Raw genomic sequence first — 19802 nt, 5'->3', positions numbered from 1 at the left:
CAAAAAAAAAACACCCCTATTTTCTCATCTGTGGCAAGATGGCAGTAAGGTAACAACTCCTTAATTAAATCAGACCAATGGCTGTTACCAGAGCCCCATGACGGAGGAGTCAGATCTAACACACTGGCTTTGAAACTGCATTGTAAGCAACATTAGGACTCATTACACTGATTACCTGACTACGTACCTGCTCAGTATTGGCTAAAGACTGTTGCAGCCGAGTCAATTCTTCTTTTTTGGACTCTACTTCTGTTTTTAACTGTTCAATCTGAAACGTGTGATCTTCCAACTAAAAGTATTCATATTGTAATAAAAGGAGAAATGATACGGAAAAAAAAAATCAAAACAGTTTGAGCGGTCTTGTCATACATCCATTAACTCTTGCATTTAAAGGGGTTTTATGGTTATGGATTAATAACGTAATTAAAAGTTATGTAGCTTTCAAATATTTTGTGCCACGTAAACTAATAGATTTGTAAATAACATGGCAAGATGCAGGAATAGTGGAGTTACTGTAAATAGTGTCAATTCCACAAGATACAAATTCGCATTGAATAAAAAGGTGCAGAAAGGATGCAGGTAGCACACACATGTAAAATTCTTCTTTATTCAAACACTTAAAACATGGAAAGGGGGAAGCGAGTATGCTCATGGACGACAGCAGTTTCATGTCTCACCGACACTTCAACGGGTCCAGGTACTGAATAAAAAGGCCCATGTCTCAGGAATCGTGTGACAGATTTAACGAGTAAAAACAACGGAATCCGCAGGGAAGCGGTGAGATCTCTCTCGATGTATATATACTGAAATGGCCGTCATCCATGAGGATACCCACTTCCCCATTTCCTTGTTTTAATGTGGAAAACACACACATGAAGTTAACACACACATTTATACGCCCATATAGCAAAAATTGGCCACTTTAACCTGCTGACAGGTCCTCTTTAAAAATCATATGCATTACTCTGAGAACTTTCTGTAAACTAACTGTGGGATCAAAAAGTGTCAAAACACACTTCAAAAATTTGGTGCAGCTTTTTCCAGCTGGTGTCTGAACTATGTCGCCAACCTGCTCCACAGCTAAACACCTGATATTATAGAAGATTAGTATAGGAGAGTGTGAACATATTTGTTTTTGGTTAATGTATGATATGGTCATTGTAAACAATAGGAGAATAAACCTAGCTCTTTAAAGTGTCCCCAAATGATCCATAGGATTGGATGGATAACTTGCTTATCACTGGGGATCCGACCGCTGGGCCCCCTAGAGATTCTGAGAGTCTCGTCCTGGATGGAGCAGAGTTGTGCAAGCTCGGCCTGTTCTCAGGTTTGCTGGGGGTCACAGTTGCCAATCCTCTAACAATCAGTAAGTTGTCCCTTAACTTGATTTTTTGGGTGAATAACCCTTCAAGACGAAATGGCCTCTGTTCACAGTATTCACCATGCCGCATATGTTAAACATTTGCCTCCTATGGACGCCATACACTGGTTTCAACATCCACTTTAAAAAAAGGTAAATGTTGCAAGTACATTTATTTCCATGATACAGTTATATGGAATAATGCAGTCTACTACACTATTCCATACTTTTATTTGTAGCATACGATTAGATACCAGACATATAATTTAATCTTATACATGGTTAGGCTCTGCCGGGTCCAGTAGTTACGTGTATGCCATTTGTATACTTGTAGGAGTGGAAGCTTGGGTGGATTGTAGAAACAGGTGTGCCTTAAGCTGCATTTACACTGAAAGATCACTGGGAATGAGAGTTATTAAGAACTCTTGTTTCACGATAATCGTTCAGTGTAAACAGGCTGCCAATCACCCAATAACACTGAAAAACACTCATTCAACAGGTAAAATTATCTTATGTGCAGTGCAAAAGATCATCATTCTTGGTGGTCCATCTCCCTGCATAAACAGGACACTGCTGAGAACCATGGCAGCCTATGAGCACTGAATGACCTACTGCAGACCTCTCAGTGTGAATAGTTTACTGCCGTCTGCTAGTGTAAACAGGCTATTAAACAATTGGCACAACCAAACCCTCCAGCAATTCCATCCCATGAAGCCACAGGTGTTAAATTTAATAGCATAAGTCCGAAAAATCCCAAGTTAAAAAATTGAAAATAAAACATAACTTAATAGTTGAATTAAACACACGAGTAAAAAATTGAAAATAAAACATAACTTAATAGTTGAATTAAACACACGAGTAGTGCAAATCATATGTTAAAGAGCACATTGAAATTACACTGTTCCTTATTGGTCCTACCCATTTTTAAATGTATGCCAAGCAGTCACATTTCAGACTGCTATGTTGAGTCATTCAATTGTAATACGCATATGAATAATTCTACCCATTTACAGCTACATAGGTGTATGGCATTGTATAACTGGCACAGTGCAAAAGGACTGCCGTCTATTGTCTAGCCATCAGGGATTGTATATCATTTTGTACTCTTTAATGACCCGACAAACAAGGCGCTATAAAAAAAAAAAAAAAATAGAGAGTCTCCCCAACATGTTTCACCCTTACGGGCTTCATCAGGGTAATGAGGCGCAGGGCACAACAGTATAACAAAACCAGAACTGGAACTTTGTATCTGGAGCTTTAGGGCTTGTGCACACATTGCGGATTTGGTGCGTTTTTACCATGCAGATTTGCTAGCAAAACCGGATGCCAGCAAAGTGAAAGAGAAACCTGAAGCGTCATGCACACGGAGTATTTTTTGACTTGCAGATTTGATGCATAAAATAATATGCAGCATGCTAGTTCACTGTGCGTTTTTCAACATTGACCTCACTCACATCAGGGCAAAAATGTGCATTTTTGCAGCTGAGATTTCCTGCCAAGAGATGCAGAAATGGAGAAAAAATTTCTGCATCCATTTACTCAACATGAGCACATAGGCTTACTGTAACCTTAAAAATAACATAAAAAAACAAAAAAAAAAAAAACAAAACACTGCATATCCAGCTACCCGTTTCGAGATGTAGGGAGGCATTAATGAAACCTGGTAAATTCCCTTTAAAGGGAATCTGTCACCCCTTTTTTCGAATATGAGCTGCGGCCAGCGCCATCAGGGGCTTATGTACAGCATTCTGTAAAGCTGTAGATAAGCCCCCAATGTAACCTGAAAGATAAGAAAAAGGAGTTAGATTATACTCACCCAGGGTCGTTCCGGATCCGGTTCGGGTCCAGAGGGAGTCGCGGTCCGGTCCCTCCCATTTCATACCACGCCGTCCTCTTCATTACTGCCCGTCGCGGCTCCGGCTGTAGATAAGCCCGTGACGGCGGTGTCGGCAACTCATATTCGAAAAAACTGGTGACAGATACCCTTTAACCCCTTTACCCCCAAGGGAGGTTTGCATGTTAACGACCCAGGCCACTGTCACTTTATGCGGTAATAACTCTGGAACACTTCCATGCACCCCGGTAATTCTCACAATGTTTTCTCGTGACATATTGTACTTAATGATAGTGGTAAAATTTCTTTGAGATGACTTGCGTTTATTTGTGAAAAAAAATGGAAATTTGGTGAAAATTTTTAATTTTCACGCCCTTAAATCACAGAGATATGGCACACAAAATAGTTAATAAATAACATTTCCCAAATGTCTACTTTACATCAGCACAATTGTGGAACCAAAATTTTATTTTGCTAGGAAGTTATAAGTTGACCAGCGATTTCTCATTTTTACACCACCATTTTTTTTTAGAGAACACATCACATTTGAAGTCAGTTTGAGGAGTCTATATGATAGAAAATACCCAAAAGTGACACCATTCTAAAAACTGCACCCCTGAAAGTTTATTAACCCTTCAGGTGCTTTATAGGAATTTTTGGAATGATTAAAAAAAAAAAAAAAAAAAAGAACATTTAACTTATTTTTCACAAAAAAATTACTTCAGATCCAATTTGTTTTATTTTACCAAGGTTAACAGGAGAAATTGGACTCCAAAAGTTGTTGTACAATTTGTCCAGAGTACGTCGATATCCCATATATGCAGGTAAACCACTGTTTGGGCCCATGGCAGAGCTCGGAAGGGAAGGAGCGCAGATTGACTTTTCAATGCAAAATTGGCTGGAATGGAGATCGGACGCCATGTCGTGTTTGGAGAGCCCTGATGTGCCTAAACAGTGAAAACCCCCCATAAGTGACACCATTTTGGAAAAGAGACCCATTAAGGAACTTATCTAGATGTGGGGTGAGCATTTTGAATCCCCAAGTGCTTCACAGAAGTTTATAATGTAGAGCCGTAAAAATGATCTTTTTGCCCCCAATTTTATTTTTATTTTCCCAAGGGTAACAGGAGAAATTGGACCCCAAAAGTTTTTGTGCAATTTGTCCTGAGTATGCCAATACCCCTTATGTGGGGGTATACCACTGTTTGGGCTCATGGCAGAGTTCGTAAGGGAAGGAGAACTGTTTTACTTTTTCAACGCAAAATTGGCTGGAATTAAGATTGGACGCCATGTCGCATTTGGAGAGCCCCTGATGTGCCTAAACAGTGGAAACCCTCCCAATTTCTAACTCCAACCCTAACACCAACACACCCATAACCCTAATTGCAACCCCAACTTTGGCCCAAACCCCGAACCCTAACTTTAGCCCCAACCCTAACTTGGAAAATGGAAATAAAAACATTTTATTTTATTATTTTCCCCTAAGGGGGTGATAAATGGGGGGTTTGATTTACTATTTATAGCGGGTTTTTATGTTTGGCAGCTGTCATACACTAAAACAGGATTTTTGGGTTGCTTACCGTAAAATCTGTTTCTCGGAGCCTTCATTGGGGGACACAGAGACCATGGGTGTATGCTGCTGCCACTAGGAGGCTGACACTATGCAAATAAGAAAGTTAGCTCCTCCCCCGCAGTATACACCTCACCGACAGGAAGTAAGATATCCAGTTAGTGAGAAAGCAGTAGGAGAAACAACAGAATAGAGAATAAACAGACAACTCAACTGTAACCATAAGACACATAGCAAATAGCAGGAGTTGTAAAACATGGGAGGGTGCTGTGTCCCCCAATGAAGGCTCCGAGAAAGATTTTACGGTAAGCAACCCAAAAATCCTGTTTTCTCTATCGCCTCATTGGGGGACACAGAGACCATGGGACGTCCCAAAGCAGTCCCTGGGGAGGGAAAACAAATATCAATCAGGCCAGCGGACTCACCACCGCTGCCTGCAGGATCCTTTTTCCTAGGCTGGCATCCGCCGAAGCATAGGTGTGGACCCTGGAAAATTTCACACACGTGTGAAGAGATGACCAGGTTGCAGCTTTGCAAAGCTGCCGAGCAGAAGCTGTGTGATGCACCGCCTAGGAGGCACACACTGCCCGGGTAGAGTGAGCTCTAATTCCAGGAGGGACCACTCGATGCTTGACCTGGTAGGCTTCCAAAATTGCCGATCTGATCCAGCGAGCAATAGTAGCCTTGAAGGCCGGCTGACCTTTCCGCGCGTCATCTGGAATGACGAAGAGGGAGTCTGTCTTCCGCAAGGGAGTCGTCCTAACAAGGTTGACTTTCATCACACTGACCAGGTCTAGCTTGTTCAAGTAACGTTCAAGAGGATGAGTTGGACCCGGACAAAAGGACAGGAGAACAATATCCTCATACAGGTGGAAAGTGGACACCACCTTAGGAAGGAAAGAGGGCGGAGGCCGCAGGACCACCTTAACCTAGTGGGGTACCAAGAAAGGGGAGCGACAAGAAAGGGCCGCCAATTCCGACACGCGCCGAATGGAGGTGATGGCCACCAGGAATGCTACCTTCCAGAAGAGAAGGGATAGAGAAACTTCCCTGAGAGGTTGGAAAGGTGGACCTTGCAGAACCTCGAGAACCAGATTAAGATCCCATGGATCCACAGGAACGCGGTATGGAGGTGCCGCATGAGCCACCACTGAAGGAAGGTCTTGACCTGCGGATGGGAGGCCTATGTCTTCAGGAACAGAATGGAAAACGCCGAAACTTGACCTTTCAAAAAGCTGAGGGCAAAGCCTGCATCAAGGCCTGTCTGGAGGAACGCCAGGACAGAAGGGAATGAAAAAGGACATGGGCGGAATGTTATTGGCCTCGCACCAAGTGAAATAAGCCGTCCCCGAACGATAATAAATTTTGGAATACGAAGGCTTCCTAGCCCGGATCATGGTGTGAAAAACCCGATCCGAAGAACCAGACCGTTTCAGAACCGCGGCCTCAACAGCCATGCCGTTAAATAGAGCGGCTGAGAATTAGGGTGGCAAATCGGACCCTGAGAAAGCAGATCTGCTCTGTCTGGAAGCTTCGAGGGGGCGTCCGCGAGCAGGTTGACGTCTGTGAACCAAAAACTTCTGGGCCAATCCGGAGCGATGACGAGGACTGGAACCCCTACCGCCTTGATTTTCTTCAACAACTTGGGAAGAAGAGGAAGGGGAGGGAAAAGGTAAGGGAGCTCGAACTGAGACCAGGGAATGGTCAGAGCATCTGCGCCCGCTGCAAGAGAATCTCGGGCCCTGGATACGAACTGTGGGACTTTGCTGTTTAGGCGATCTACCTCCGGAGTCCCCAAATGACGGGAAAGCTGATGAAAGACGTCCGGATGTAAGGACCATTCTCCCGCTGCGAGACCTCGCGGCCGAGAAAAACGGCGGCCCAGTTGTGCACGCCGGGAATGTGCACCGCAGAATCACTGGGACTGATATCTCTGCCCAGTGAACAATCTTGGGCACTTCCGCTAGAGCTGAGGAATTTCGTGTCCCCCCTTGGAGATTGACATATGCCCCCGCTGTGGCATAGTTTGTCTGAATACGGAGTGCAGACCCCTGAGCATTTCCCAGAGAACGAGAGACAGATAAATCGTCCGTATCTTGAGGACATTGATAGACAGACTTGTGTATTGAGTCGACCACCGACGCTAAACAGCGTGATTGCGAAACACTGCACCCCTGCCCAAAGGACTGGCGTCCGTTGTCACAATGACCTGCCCAGAGAAAGAGAGAGGTGACGTCAGCCACCAATTGAGGGATTGTTTGACACAGGGCGAAAGGTGAATTGGCCGATCCAGGGAAAGGACAGACCTGTTCTACCGAGACAGGATGGCTTGTTGAAGCAGTCTTGAGAGAAATGGGTAAAGGGAACCGCTTCGGCCGTTGCCACCATCTTTCCCAAGACCTTCATGGCTGACCGGAAAGATGGAATCCGTGTGCTCTGCAGTGACCGTACATCTCGCCGCAGAGAGATCATTTTCTCTAGTGGAAGAAAAACCCCGGATCGATGGGTGTCGAATAATAGGCCTAGAAACACAAGACGTAGTGTCGGAACAAGCAGGACATCGTTAGTCGACAAGCCACCCTAAATTGGACAGGGTGTAGAGGGTAGACCTTGCGAGTCTGGTGAACAAACGGAACTTTGATTAGAATGTCGTCGAGGTACGGAAAGAGGACCAGACCTCTGATCCTCAACAAGGCGATCAACGCCGCCATGATCCTTGGAAATACTCTGAGTGCGGTGGTGAGACCGAACGGCAGGGCGACAAACTGGTAGAGGTCCTGGTGAAACACGAAGTGCAGGAATTTCTGATGCCCAAAAAGGATGGGCACATGCAGATAGGCATGTTGAATGTCTATTGAGCCCATGAATTCCGGCGCTTCTATGGAAGCGATTACTGAACGAAGAGACTCCATCCTGAAATGTCGTAGGCGGACCCTCCTGTTCAGTAACTTGAGGTCCAGGATGGTCCGGACTGCGCCGCCTCTTTTTTTTTTTTTTTTTTTTTTTTTTTTAACCACAAACAGGCTTGACTAAAACCCTGTGAAACGTTCTGACTCGAGAACGGGGACGATCACCCCGGAACTGAGGAGGGAGGCGATGGATGCAAAAAAACCCGGAACTAAGGCAGGTGTCGTGATAGTCATGCTGATGTGGACCGTCCAGTTCTGGATCTGGAGGATCTGCCCTGAGAGGAGTGAGACCGCCAGGAGGGAGTGGGCTTAAAGGAGACCTTATTCCTATCCTGGCGTGCTTGCGGCTTTGTTGGTTGGACAAGGCTTCTGCCGTCGCGAAGCGGTGGAAAGACCGAAAGCTAAACTGACGCCTTGGAGGAGGTCTACGAGGCTTGGACTGAGGGAGAAGAGAGCTTGTACCTCCAGTGGCGTCTTTAATAATCTGGACCAGCTGGGATCCGAAAAGATGCGATCCCTGAAAAGGCAGATTGGTAAGGGACTTTTCTGAAGACAAATCCGCCTGCCAAGCCTTGAGCCAAATTATACGCCGGATTGCAACAACGTTGCTAGAAGCTTGAGCTGCGCAAGACGCGGCATCCAAGGAGGCTGAGACCAAATAATCCCCTGCATGGGAGATCTAGTTGGCTAGCTCGGCCAATCGCTCTGGTTGGGCCCTATGCAGAATGCCCTGGCGGATATTCTCCGCCCAGGTAGCTATGGCCTTTGCTACCCAAGTGGAAGCGAAGGCAGGACTTAGCACCGTCGCAGCCGCTTCGAATGCTGACTTTGCTAAAGATTCTATGATCCTGTCGTTAGAATCTTTCAGAGACGCCACAACTGAAATCGGGGGGACCGTGTTGTCAGATAGTCTGGACACGGGAGCGTCAACAGCGGGGGAAGCCGACGTGGTCGGTGAGCTCTTGAGAAAATGGATACCGTACGCCGAGGCGCTTCCCTCATTGAAAGTTCCTGGTCGGATTTACTCTTTCCCTGGTAAGACGCTTGCCAAACTCAGAGTGCCCGTCTGAACGAAACCTCCTGATCTGAGGATTTCGCAGGGGAGTCTGTGATTTCGAAGGAGTGGTTAAACGCTGCAATGAGGTTCTGAACCGTAACCTTCATGTCCGCGTCATGGTCCGAATCCAGCTCTAAAATCTCTTCGGATGGCGCGTCCGAGAACGCTTCGCCTGACTCAGGTGAGGAGGCACGGGAAGAAGACTGCTGGGACGGACTATGTGGCGAGATGGGACAAGGGGAGGATTCCGGCCGGAGAACTTGCCTGGCTCAGATGGAGCCTCTTGCAACCTAGTGGATACTGAAGAAGTATCCAGGGGCAACTTATCAAGAACCGCCACTGACTGGGGAGTGGACTGACCTGAGCGAAGTTTGCGTTTGCAGAAGAACATGCAAAGAACTTGAACTAAAGTGCCCGTGGGAGCAGGGGGGCGAGCATGATCAGGCTAAGGCCTGTTTCACACTTCCGTTTTTTCAAATCCGTCAAAATCCGTTGTTTTCCGTAAAAAAACGGATCCGCCATTTTTTGCAGGATCCGTTTTTTTTGTCCCATAGACTTCCATTACGGTTACCGCGGATCCGTCAAAAAAACGGATCCGTTTTTAAAAAAACGGATCCGTTTGCATCAGTTTCCGTCAAAAAAACGGAAACGGATCCGTTTGGCGGACACAAAAACGGAAGTGTGAAACAGGCCTTAGTGGTACACATAATGAGGGACAGTCACTGAAGGAATGCCGGAAGATTGGGGGACAGGGAGGAGGGTGTCAGTCTGCCGAAGCAGAACTACTCACGGTCTGTTGTCCTGTGCTGCACAGCTCGTCTGGATTTGCAGGGTCGCAGCAGAGTGCAGTGTCCAGCTGACAGGAGAGAAAATGGCGGCCGCATGAGAAGCACGAGAAGGAAGCGCGCTTTTCCTGATAGGATGGGCGGAGCTAACCGCCGACGCTGAACATGACTCTGCCCGCTGACAATGGTGGGCTGATCGCCGCCTCAGGGCGCCTGGGAGCAGGAGGGGAGGCGGTGGGCGGGCTTAGAACGGGCGGGAGGAAAAGCCGCCTGAGAATGAAAGAGGGGGCGTGGCTGCGACGCTGGACTAGGCCCAACACTGCCCGCTGACAATGGTGGGCTGATCGCCGCCTCAGGGCGCCTGGGAGCAGGAGGGGAGGCGGTGGGCGGGCTTAGAACGGGCGGGAAGAAAAACCGCCTGAGAATGAAGGCGGGGGCGTGGCCGCGACGCTGGACTAGGCCCAAACTGAAGCCGGGGCCTAAATTAAGTGCGGCGGCCGCCTGTCAGCAAGGGGTGGCGCGGAGGTATCGCAGCCCGAACGCTGCTGTCTGAAGCCTGGCCGAGATAAAGAAAAACGGGCTGTGGGGCACATGCGGCGGCAGTCTGGAAGCGAGGGACGGTCGCGGAGGCCTCGCAGCCCCGCCACGGCGACCGCTCCTGAAGGATGTCTGAAGCTGCTGATGGAGGATGCGACTGGGGCCCTATACTTACCCTGTCCTCGGACCGTTCCATGGAAAACCTGTTGGAAAAAAGGTACCTTGAACGTCCTTGTAGAAGTATGTCCGCGCCTCATCCAAACCAACAGGCTCTGGTAGGCGAGTGGGTGGGAGACGGGAGACGAGGACCATCTGGATCGCTGACAAGAACCCATGCTGGCGGCCGCCTGAGAAGGCTGTTGGTCCTGCTTCGGAGAGCTGTGAGGATACGGGGTGGCAGTACACGCCGTACTCACAGTCTCTTGTGGGACTACAGATGTGACTATTCACTCTGTATCCCTCCGAAAGAACTGAAAAGAAACGACGCACACTGAGGTAGATATGGGTCTATGAAAGACCCGTGTCCACCTCCTACTGACACTAAGCTAAACTGGATATCTTACTTCCTGTCGGTGAGGTGTATACTGCGGGGGAGGAGCTAACTTTCTTATTTGCATAGTGTCAGCCTCCTAGTGGCAGCAGCATACACCCATGGTCTCTGTGTCCCCCAATGAGGCGATAGAGAAAAGACGCTATTTATTGCAAAAATAGTTTTTGCATCACCACATTTTGAGAGCTATAATTTTTCCATATTTTGGCCCATAGAGTCATGTGAGGACTTGTTTTTGCGCGACGAGTTGACATTTTTATTGATACGATTTTCTGTCACATGACCATTTTTGATCGCTTTTTATTCCGACTTTTGTGAGGTAGAATGAACAAAAAACAGATATTCAAGAATTTCTTTTCGGGGGCGTTTACACCGTTACGCGCGTGGTAAAATTGATAAGGCAGTTATATTCTTCGGGTCAGTACGACGACAGCGATACCTCATTTATATCATTTTTTTAAGTTTTGGCGCTTTTACACAATGAAATCTATTTTATAGAAAAAATAATTATTTTTGCATCGCATTATTCTGAGAGCTATAACTTATTTTTCCAGTGATGGAGCTATATAGCGGCTTGTTTTTTGCAGGATAAGATGATGTTTTCAGCGGTACAATGTTTATTTATATCTGTCTTATCGCGTGTTATTCCACTTTTTGTTCGGTGGTATGATGATAAAGTATTGTTTTTTGCCTTGGTTTTTTTAATGGTGTTCACTAAAGGGGTTAACTAGTGGGACAGTTTTATAGGTCGGGTTGTTACGGACACGGCGATACCAAATGTGTACTTTTGTTTAGTTTTTTTTATTCAAATATTGATTTATTGATGGAATAAATATTCTTTATTATTTTTTAAAATATTTTTACAATTATTTAATTTTTTTTTCATTTCATTCTATGTTTTACACTGTGTTCCACTATGGAACACTCATTTTATTCAGCCTGATCGCTTATATGGCATGCAGATCTGCACGTCATGTAAGCTGTCAGCGCTGCAGGGATTTGTCACTAACCTCAGAGACTTCCTTACATGCACTGCGCATGACAGGAAGTCTGAGCTTTGGTAATCCGGATGTCATCATGACTACATTGGGTTGCCATGGGAGCGATCAGACCCTGCATCATGCCGCAGGGTCTCCGATTCAAAGACAGAGGGGCTTGTCACAGCTGACAGCCCCCTCTGCCTGCTCCCGGAACACTGCGATCATGTTTGATCGCAGTGTTCCGGGGGTTAAAGTGCTGGGAGCGAGCCGTGACCGCTCCTGGCACTTAGTGCCAGATGTCAGCAGGAAGAATCAGCTGACACCCGGCTGCGATCAGCCGCGCTCCCCCCATAAGCTCGGCTGATCGCGTATGACGTCCTATTCCGTCCATAGTCATAGGGGCCCAGGGCACATGGACAGAATAGTACATCAAAGGTCAGAAAGGGGTTAAAGACCATCCTCAATAATGACAGCACAGAACATATTCTATCATGTAACTTTTATGATATAAAGCTTCCCTTATAGTTAAATACATAATTGTGACCATTAGTAAAACACATTTAGTACATAGCTTAAGTATAAATTAAATATAGTATATTAGTATTTTTGGTTGTGCTATAAATGTATTAATCTGGTAATTAATTCTGTGCATTTATTATTGTGCTATATTCATAGTAGTTTGGCCTTACATCGTTTTCTTGTATTACTGTATATTGGCCACATCATTTATCTCTGGGAAAGCAAGAAAATAAAACATTTCCAGATAAACGTCTAATAAAAACACTGCCCAGAGGGTTTGTATAAAAGCAAAGTGATGCGCAGTCACGTCACACAGTTTACACAGTCACACATTCAGATGCAGAGTATGAGCTTGCAATGAATACTATTTAGCATATTTGTCAGAAAGATGGCGCCTAAAGTGTTTAAAAATTCAAATGTTTCAATTAACCTTTATTTCCGACTCGCGCTTCACTTGATCCATCTGAAACTCCAGCTGTTCCTTGATACGTGCCACTTCCTCTTGGTTCTGCTGTGAAACGGTAAGCTGTTTGGCAGTGTCAGCGTTCTGTATAAAAAAGAAAGATGACATAGCCAAGTTCAATCTAATATATTGCCATCGTTAGATCTGTTGTCACCAATAACTCTAGCACCCTCCCCTACGCAGATCGTGGAGTGACGTCGGAACCATTCGGAGCTCGAAATCTGTTGCTTTCTCTGAGTCGCCTTTAGCTTCTATAGTATTGTAAAATGCTGGTCAACCACGCAGGGCTGTGGAGTCGGTAAGCCAAACCTGCGACTCCGACTCCTCAATTTCCCTTACACCGACTCCGACTCCAACTCCCACACATATTGCTTATATTTAAGTGAAAAATTTATTGTAGTACAATGTGAACCTCAGACATTTAATCATTTTTATGATCCAATAATCAAGATATTTATATAGAACAGAATATATATTGGTGTACTACCCGGTTTTCATTCTTTTTGGTACAGATACGATATGGATAGACAGATATGGATAAATGGATAGATAGAGCTGATTTCTAATCTGCTTTTGCTATTGAAAACATTATCTATGAGCTCAAAAACCTTTCAGGTGATGCAGTTTTTTAAAAAGATGATCAGCTTTTGCAGCTGAAAAACATATCCTCAAAAAACACAGGAAAAACGCTGTGTGTGAATGTAGCCTTAGATCAGGAATATAACAGCCATTTATAGGACATTTCATAACTTTCCCAAATTCCTATGAAAAAATATTCAGCACATCCTGCATTGAATTACTGTACCCAATTTATTATATATTTTAGGAGTCGGAGTCGGTCCATTTTATACCGACTCCGACTCCACCAAAATGAGCACCGACTCCGACTCCACAGCCCTGCAACCACGGCAAGGACATCAGGTGAAAGCACGCGAGGTTGGCTTCTCCTCTCCATATCTTGGTAAATGATAGCTTTACAAACTTTTATAAACCTGCAGAAGCTCCAAGTAAACGATTCCTCAATCAGAACTTTCTTTACAACAGCTTGGAGCTTGTCTATCCATTAATGGTTGCACTGGAGGATATACAGTCATATGTAAAAGTTTGGGCACCCCTATTAATGTTAACCTTTTTTCTTTATAACAATTTTGGTTTTTGCAACAGGTATTACAGTTTCATATATCTAATAACTGATGGACTCAGTTATATTTCTGGATTCAAATGAGGTTTATTGTACTAACAGAAAATGTGCAATCTGCATTTAAACAAAATTTCACCGGTGCAAAAGTATGGGCACCCTTATCATTTTCTTGATTTGAACACTCCTAACTACTTTTTACTGACTTCCTGATGCACTAAATTGGTTTTGTAACCTCATTGAGCTTTGATCTTCATAGCCAGGTGTATCAAATCATGAGAAAAGGTATTTAAAGTGGCCACTTGCAAGTAGTTCTCCTATTTGATTCTCATATGAAGAGTGGCATCATGGGCTCCTCAAAACAACTCTCAAATGATCTGAAAACAAAGATTATTCAACATAGCTTTTCAGGGGAAGGATACAAAAAGTTGTCTCAGAGATTTAACCTGTCAGTTTCCACTGTGAGGAACATAGTAAGGAAATGGAAGAACACAGGTACAGTTCTTGTTAAGCCCACAAGTGGCAGGCCAAGAAAAATATCAGAAAGGCAGAGAAGAAGAATGGTGAGAACAGTCAAGGACAATCCACAGACCACCTCCAAAGACCTGCAGCATCATCTTGCTGCAGATGGTGTCACTGTGCATTGGTCAACAATACAGCGCACTTTGCACAAGAAGAAGCTGTATGGGAGAGTGATGCGAAAGAAGCCGTTTCTGCAAGCACGCCACAAACAGAGTCGCCTGAGGTATGCAAAAGCACATTTGGACAAGCCAGTTACATTTTGGAAGAAGGTCCTGTGGACTGATGAAACAAAGATTGAGTTGTTTGGTCATACAAAAAGGCGTTATGCATGCGCTGTATTGTTGACCGATGCACAGTGACACCATCTGCAGCAAGATGATGCTGCAGGTCTTTGGAGGTGGTCTGTGGATTGTCCTTGACTGTTCTCACCATTCTTCTTCTCTGCCTTTCTGATATTTTTCTTGGCCTGCCACTTCTGGGCTTAACAAGAACTGTACCTGTGTTCTTCCATTTCCTTACTATGTTCCTCACAGTGGAAACTGACAGGTTAAATCTCTGAGACAACTTCTTGTATCCTTCCTCTGAAAAGCTATGTTGAATAATCTTTGTTTTCAGATCATTTGAGAGTTGTTTTGAGGAGCCCATGATGTCACTCTTCATAGGAGAATCAAATAGGAGAACTACTTGCAAGTGGCCACTTTAAATACCTTTTCTCATGATTTGATACACCTGGCTATGAAGTTCAAAGCTCAATGAGGTTACAAAACCAATTTAGTGCTTCAGGAAGTCAGTAAAAAGTAGTTAGGAGTGTTCAAATCAAGAAAATGATAAGGGTGCCCATACTTTTGCACCGGTCAAATTTTGTTTAAATGCAGATTGCACATTTTCTGTTAGTACAATAAACCTCATTTGAATCCAGAAATATAACTGAGTCCATCAGTTATTAGATATATAAAACTGAAATAGCTGTTGCAAAAACCAAAATTGTTATAAAGAAAAAAGGTTAACATTAATAAGGGGTGCCCAAACTTTTACATATGACTGTATATGGACAGAAACACAGATTCTGCAGATGGATCTATAACAGCAGCCCAGAGACCGGACTATTCTTGCTCTTTGCCTTTTTTCTTCTACTCTGATTTCTCCACACTTCTCAGAAGGCCAAGACAGATTACCATAACTGCACTGAACAAGAGCAATATTTTTCTTCTGGCTATAGTACAAAATGCTTGGTCATGTCGATCCCTCCCACAATCTCTACAGTTTGGCATGGCACGGTGGAGAAAGGAGGAATAAAAAGTTTCCAATAAACTATATCTTGTAAACACAAGATATCGCCGACTTGTTAAAGGTTTTAGGCGCGGATTCAGCACCACAAATCTGCAGCAATTTACAGTGCAATACAAATTAATGGGTATTTCAAAATTTCATCCACCTTCTAAAAAAAAAAAAAAACCCAAAAACCAGAGATTTCAAATCATAGAATCATAGAATCGTAGAGTTGGAAGGGACCTCCTGGGCCATCTGGTCCAACCCCCTGCTCAAAGCAGGATTCGCTAAATCATCCCAGTCAGATGTCTGTCCAGCCTCTGTTTGAAGACTTCCATTGAAGGAGAACTCACCACTTCTCGTGGCAGCCTGTTCCACTCATTGATCACTCTGTCAAAAAGTTTTTTCTAATATCTAATCTGTGTCTCTTCCCATTCAGTTTCATCCCATTGCTTCTAGTCTTTCCTTGTGCAAATGAGAATAAAGTTGATCCTTCTACAATGTGACAGCCCTTTAGATATTTGTAGACAGCTATTAAGTCTCCTCTCAGTCTTCTCTTTTGCAAACTAAACATTCCCAAATCCTGCAACCTTTCCTCATAAGACAGGGTTTGCAGACCGGTCACCATTCTGGTCGCTCTTTTCTGAACTTGCTCCAGTTTGTTGATGTCTTTTTTAAAATGTGGTGCCCAAAACTGGACACAATATTCCAGATGAGGTCTGACCAAAGAGGAGTAGAGGGAAATAATGACTTCACGTGATCTAGACTGTATGCTTCTGTTAATACATCCTAGAATTGCATTTGCCTTTTTTGCTGCTGCATCACACTGTTGACTCATATTCAGTCTGTGATCTATTAGTATACCCAAATCTTTTTCACATGTGCTATTGCTTAGCCCTATTCCTCCCATTCTGTATATGTTTTTTCATTTTTATTGCCCAGATGTAGTACTTTGCATTTCTCCCTGTTAAAAACCATTCTGTTAGTTGCTGCCCACTTCTCCAGTTTATTTAAATCTTTTTGAATCCTCTCTCTCTCTTCTCTAGTATTAGCTATCCCTCCTAGCTTTGTGTCATCAGCAAATTTAATCAGTTTACCCTCAATTCCTTCATCTAAATCGTTGATAAAGATGTTGAACAATACAGGGCCCAGGACAGAGCCCTGTGGTACCCCACTTGAGACATTCTTCCAACTGGATGTGCAGCCATTTACGACCACTCTTTGGGTCCGATCACTAAGCCAGTTATGAATCCACCTAACAGTTGCCTTGTCCATTCCATACTTAGTCATTTTTTCAATAAGGATTGTATGAGAGACTTTGTCAAATGCTTTGCTGAAGTCAAGATATACTATATCTACAGCATTTCCTTGATCCACCCAATCAGTGATACCGTCATAGAAGGAAATTAAGTTAGTCTGACATGACTTATTAGTTAGAAACCCATGCTGACTCTGTTTAATCACTTCATTCTTATCCAGGTATTGACATACATGTTGTTTAATAATTTGTTCAAAGATCTTTCCTGGTATAGAAGTCAGACTCACCGGCCTATAGTTGCCTGGGTCCACCTTCTTCCCCTTTTTGAAGATAGGAACAACATTTGCTCTTCTCCAGTCTTCTGGCACTTCTCCTGTTCTCCAAGAATTTTCAAAGATTATGGAGAGGGGTTCAAAAATTTCTTCTGCTATCTCCTTCAGTACTCTGGGGTGTAATTCATCTGGACCTGGAGACTTGAATTCATTTAGGTTAGCTAAGTGTTTCCTCACTATCTTTCTGTTTATAGATATCCTGGATTCTTCTATACCCTTAATAGGACAGTGAATAACAGTTGATGTTGCATTTCCTTTCTGAGAGAAAACAGATGCAAAATAGGAATTTAAAAGTTCAGCCTTCTCAACATCCTGTCTTACCATTTCATCATTTTCATCCTGTAAAAATCCTATAGCATCTTTGACTTTTCTTTTACTTTTGACATATCCCCAAAATCCTTTATTATTGCTTTTGACATCTCTTGCAAGCCTCAGTTCATTTTCAGCTTTAGCTAATCTGATTTGTGCCCTGCAGGTTCTGCAGACAGCATTATATTCTTCTTTAGATATGCCTCCCTCTTTCCATTTTATAAACATTTTTTTCTTCCTTTTTAGCATGTGCTTAAGTTCTGTGTTCATCCATCCTGGTTTCCTTAAATGCTTCCTATTCTTCCCTCTTTTCGGAATTGTTAACAACTGTGCTTTGAGAATTTCATTTTTCAAGATTTCCCATCCTTCCTGGACATTTTTGTCTTTAAGGATATCCAGCCATTGGATCCCTCCAATTCTCTTTCTGAATCCCTTAAAATCTGCCTTTCTGAAATCTAACCTTGACGTCTGAGTCTTCACAGGTCTTCCACCTCTAGTTATCCAAAATTCTAAAATAGCATGGTCGCTACCTCCTAGGGTCCCAGCCACTTTTACCTCCTCAACCATTTCCTCCCTGTTTATAAGGATTAGATCCAAGGTAGCAGTTCCCCTTGTTTTCTCCCCTACCTTTTGGAAGATAAAGTTGTCAGCAAGAGAGGATAAGAATTTCCTTGACCTGTTAGTTTTGCCTGAGAGAGATTCCCAACAAATGTCTGGATAGTTGAAATCTCCCATGACAACTATGTCATATTTTTTGGAGAACTTGGCCATCTGATGCATAAAGAGTTCATCTATATCTTCGGCTTGCACAGGCGGCCTGTAGTAAATGCCTACAATGGTGTCCTTTCCATTGTTCTGTCCTTGTATTCTTACCCAAACAGTTTCCACAGAACTCCCAGTCTCTGAAGCTTCAATCTCTGTGCAGATATACGCGTTTCGAACATACAATGCGACACCCCCTCCTCGTTTATCAAGTGTTTCTTGCAAATAAGTTGTATCCTTCTAGTCTTGTATTCCAATCATGTGTATTGTCCCACCAAGTTTCAGTGATTCCAATTACATCATATTTCTTTTCCTGTGTTAGTAGTTCCAATTCTCCTTGTTTGTTGCCCATGCTTTGTGCATTAGTATAGAAACATTTTAGTTTGTGATTGGTTTCTCTTTCTCCAATATTTTTATTAATTAGATTCTTTCGTCTTTGTTCTTCCTTTCCACTTCTAATAGCAGAGTTCTCAGTATAGTCAGTCATTCTTGTGTGGATTTTAAATGCACCCTATAAAATGCACCCTATTCAATGCTTTTTAATGGAAAAGGGGCAAACCCGCAATGAAATCTGAACATATGTGGCTTCTGTCTGCAAACTTTTCAGCAAATCGTGAAACTGGCCTAAGCACATTAGGACATTGGGAGACTTCAGGAGAAGAGCATGACGCCTCATTCAGTATTTTGCATCAGTGTTTGTGTACAAAACCAGGAGCAGAATTTACGGAGGAAAAAAAAAAAAAAAAAATCTATCACTGAAAGATTGACACCTGTTTGGTGTTTTGGAAACATTCCTGGTCTTAAACTAAAATACAGGTCATAAATACAGGTAAAAAATACTGGTGTGAATAAAGTGCAACAGTTGAAAAGTGTTCCTAATTTTAAAAATGAATCTTTAATATGGCCTTTGCTATGTAATCTGACAGCAACATAATGTATGGGGCAGAGACCGCGATTCCAGCAATGCATCAATTTACTGGGTGTAGCGGTTGTAACAGAATCAGAGCTTTCTCTAATACAGAGCTCAGAATGTTGAGTCTTAACACCCACCCATACCACTGATTGCAGCTTTTTGTGTACATTGAATATTGAGCGAAAGCTGTTAATCAGTGGTGGGTACGTGGTTGGACCAGGAGACATATGACACCTAGTCCTCTGCTGATAATTTCCTGCTGATAAAACACTGATTGTACTGAAACAAACAAAAAAAAAAGCCCAGTGAGTGACATCGCTGGAATCGGGCTCTCAGCAGCCAGATTTTCTTTAAGTTACCGCCGTAGAAAATACCAAGTTGCAGCATTTTATTAAAAGCAGATGTGAAAAATACATCTACAAATGTTAATTGCTTAAAATTAAAAGAATTATCATATTTTTCCAGACAGTAAGACAATTCTGTACTAATGCCCCCAATTCTGGTACGCATGGCCTATATGAGAAAAACAAACTGTTCTACTTGCCTTCCCTCTTCTCCCTTGCAGCATCTTGTACTGATGTCAGCAGCTGATTTCAGGTTGTAAGCAGCGCATGGAAGTGACATTATGAGCTGCTTACAAGCTGAGGACAGCTGCAGGAATACTTACTGCTCCCCACACCCGGGACTATGGGAGTGTAGAGTAGTGAATATTCATTTCTCTTTAACCCCTTCACT

At 43.5% G+C, this 19802-nt stretch overlaps 1 protein-coding gene across 1 annotated transcript in view; it reads right to left on the bottom strand.

Moving 5' to 3' along the window:
• HIP1R (huntingtin interacting protein 1 related) overlaps window positions 1–19802 on the bottom strand; it is a 209194-nt gene that overhangs the window by 26467 nt on the left and 162925 nt on the right. Inside the window, exons 16-17 of the mRNA XM_073586048.1 lie at window positions 12532–12648; window positions 188–289 (exon numbers count right to left, since the gene is read on the bottom strand). Of these exons, the coding sequence (XP_073442149.1) occupies window positions 188–289; window positions 12532–12648 (219 nt within the window). The remainder of the gene's footprint in view (window positions 1–187; window positions 290–12531; window positions 12649–19802) is intronic.

Source organism: Dendrobates tinctorius, unplaced genomic scaffold, assembly GCF_039654945.1.
Source record: "Dendrobates tinctorius isolate UK_male_01 unplaced genomic scaffold, ASM3965494v1 ptg000090l, whole genome shotgun sequence".
Taxonomy (NCBI): Eukaryota; Metazoa; Chordata; class Amphibia; order Anura; family Dendrobatidae; genus Dendrobates; species Dendrobates tinctorius.
The sequence above is the reverse complement of the archived record's forward strand: the minus strand, read 5'-3'. Positions and strand labels throughout refer to the sequence as shown.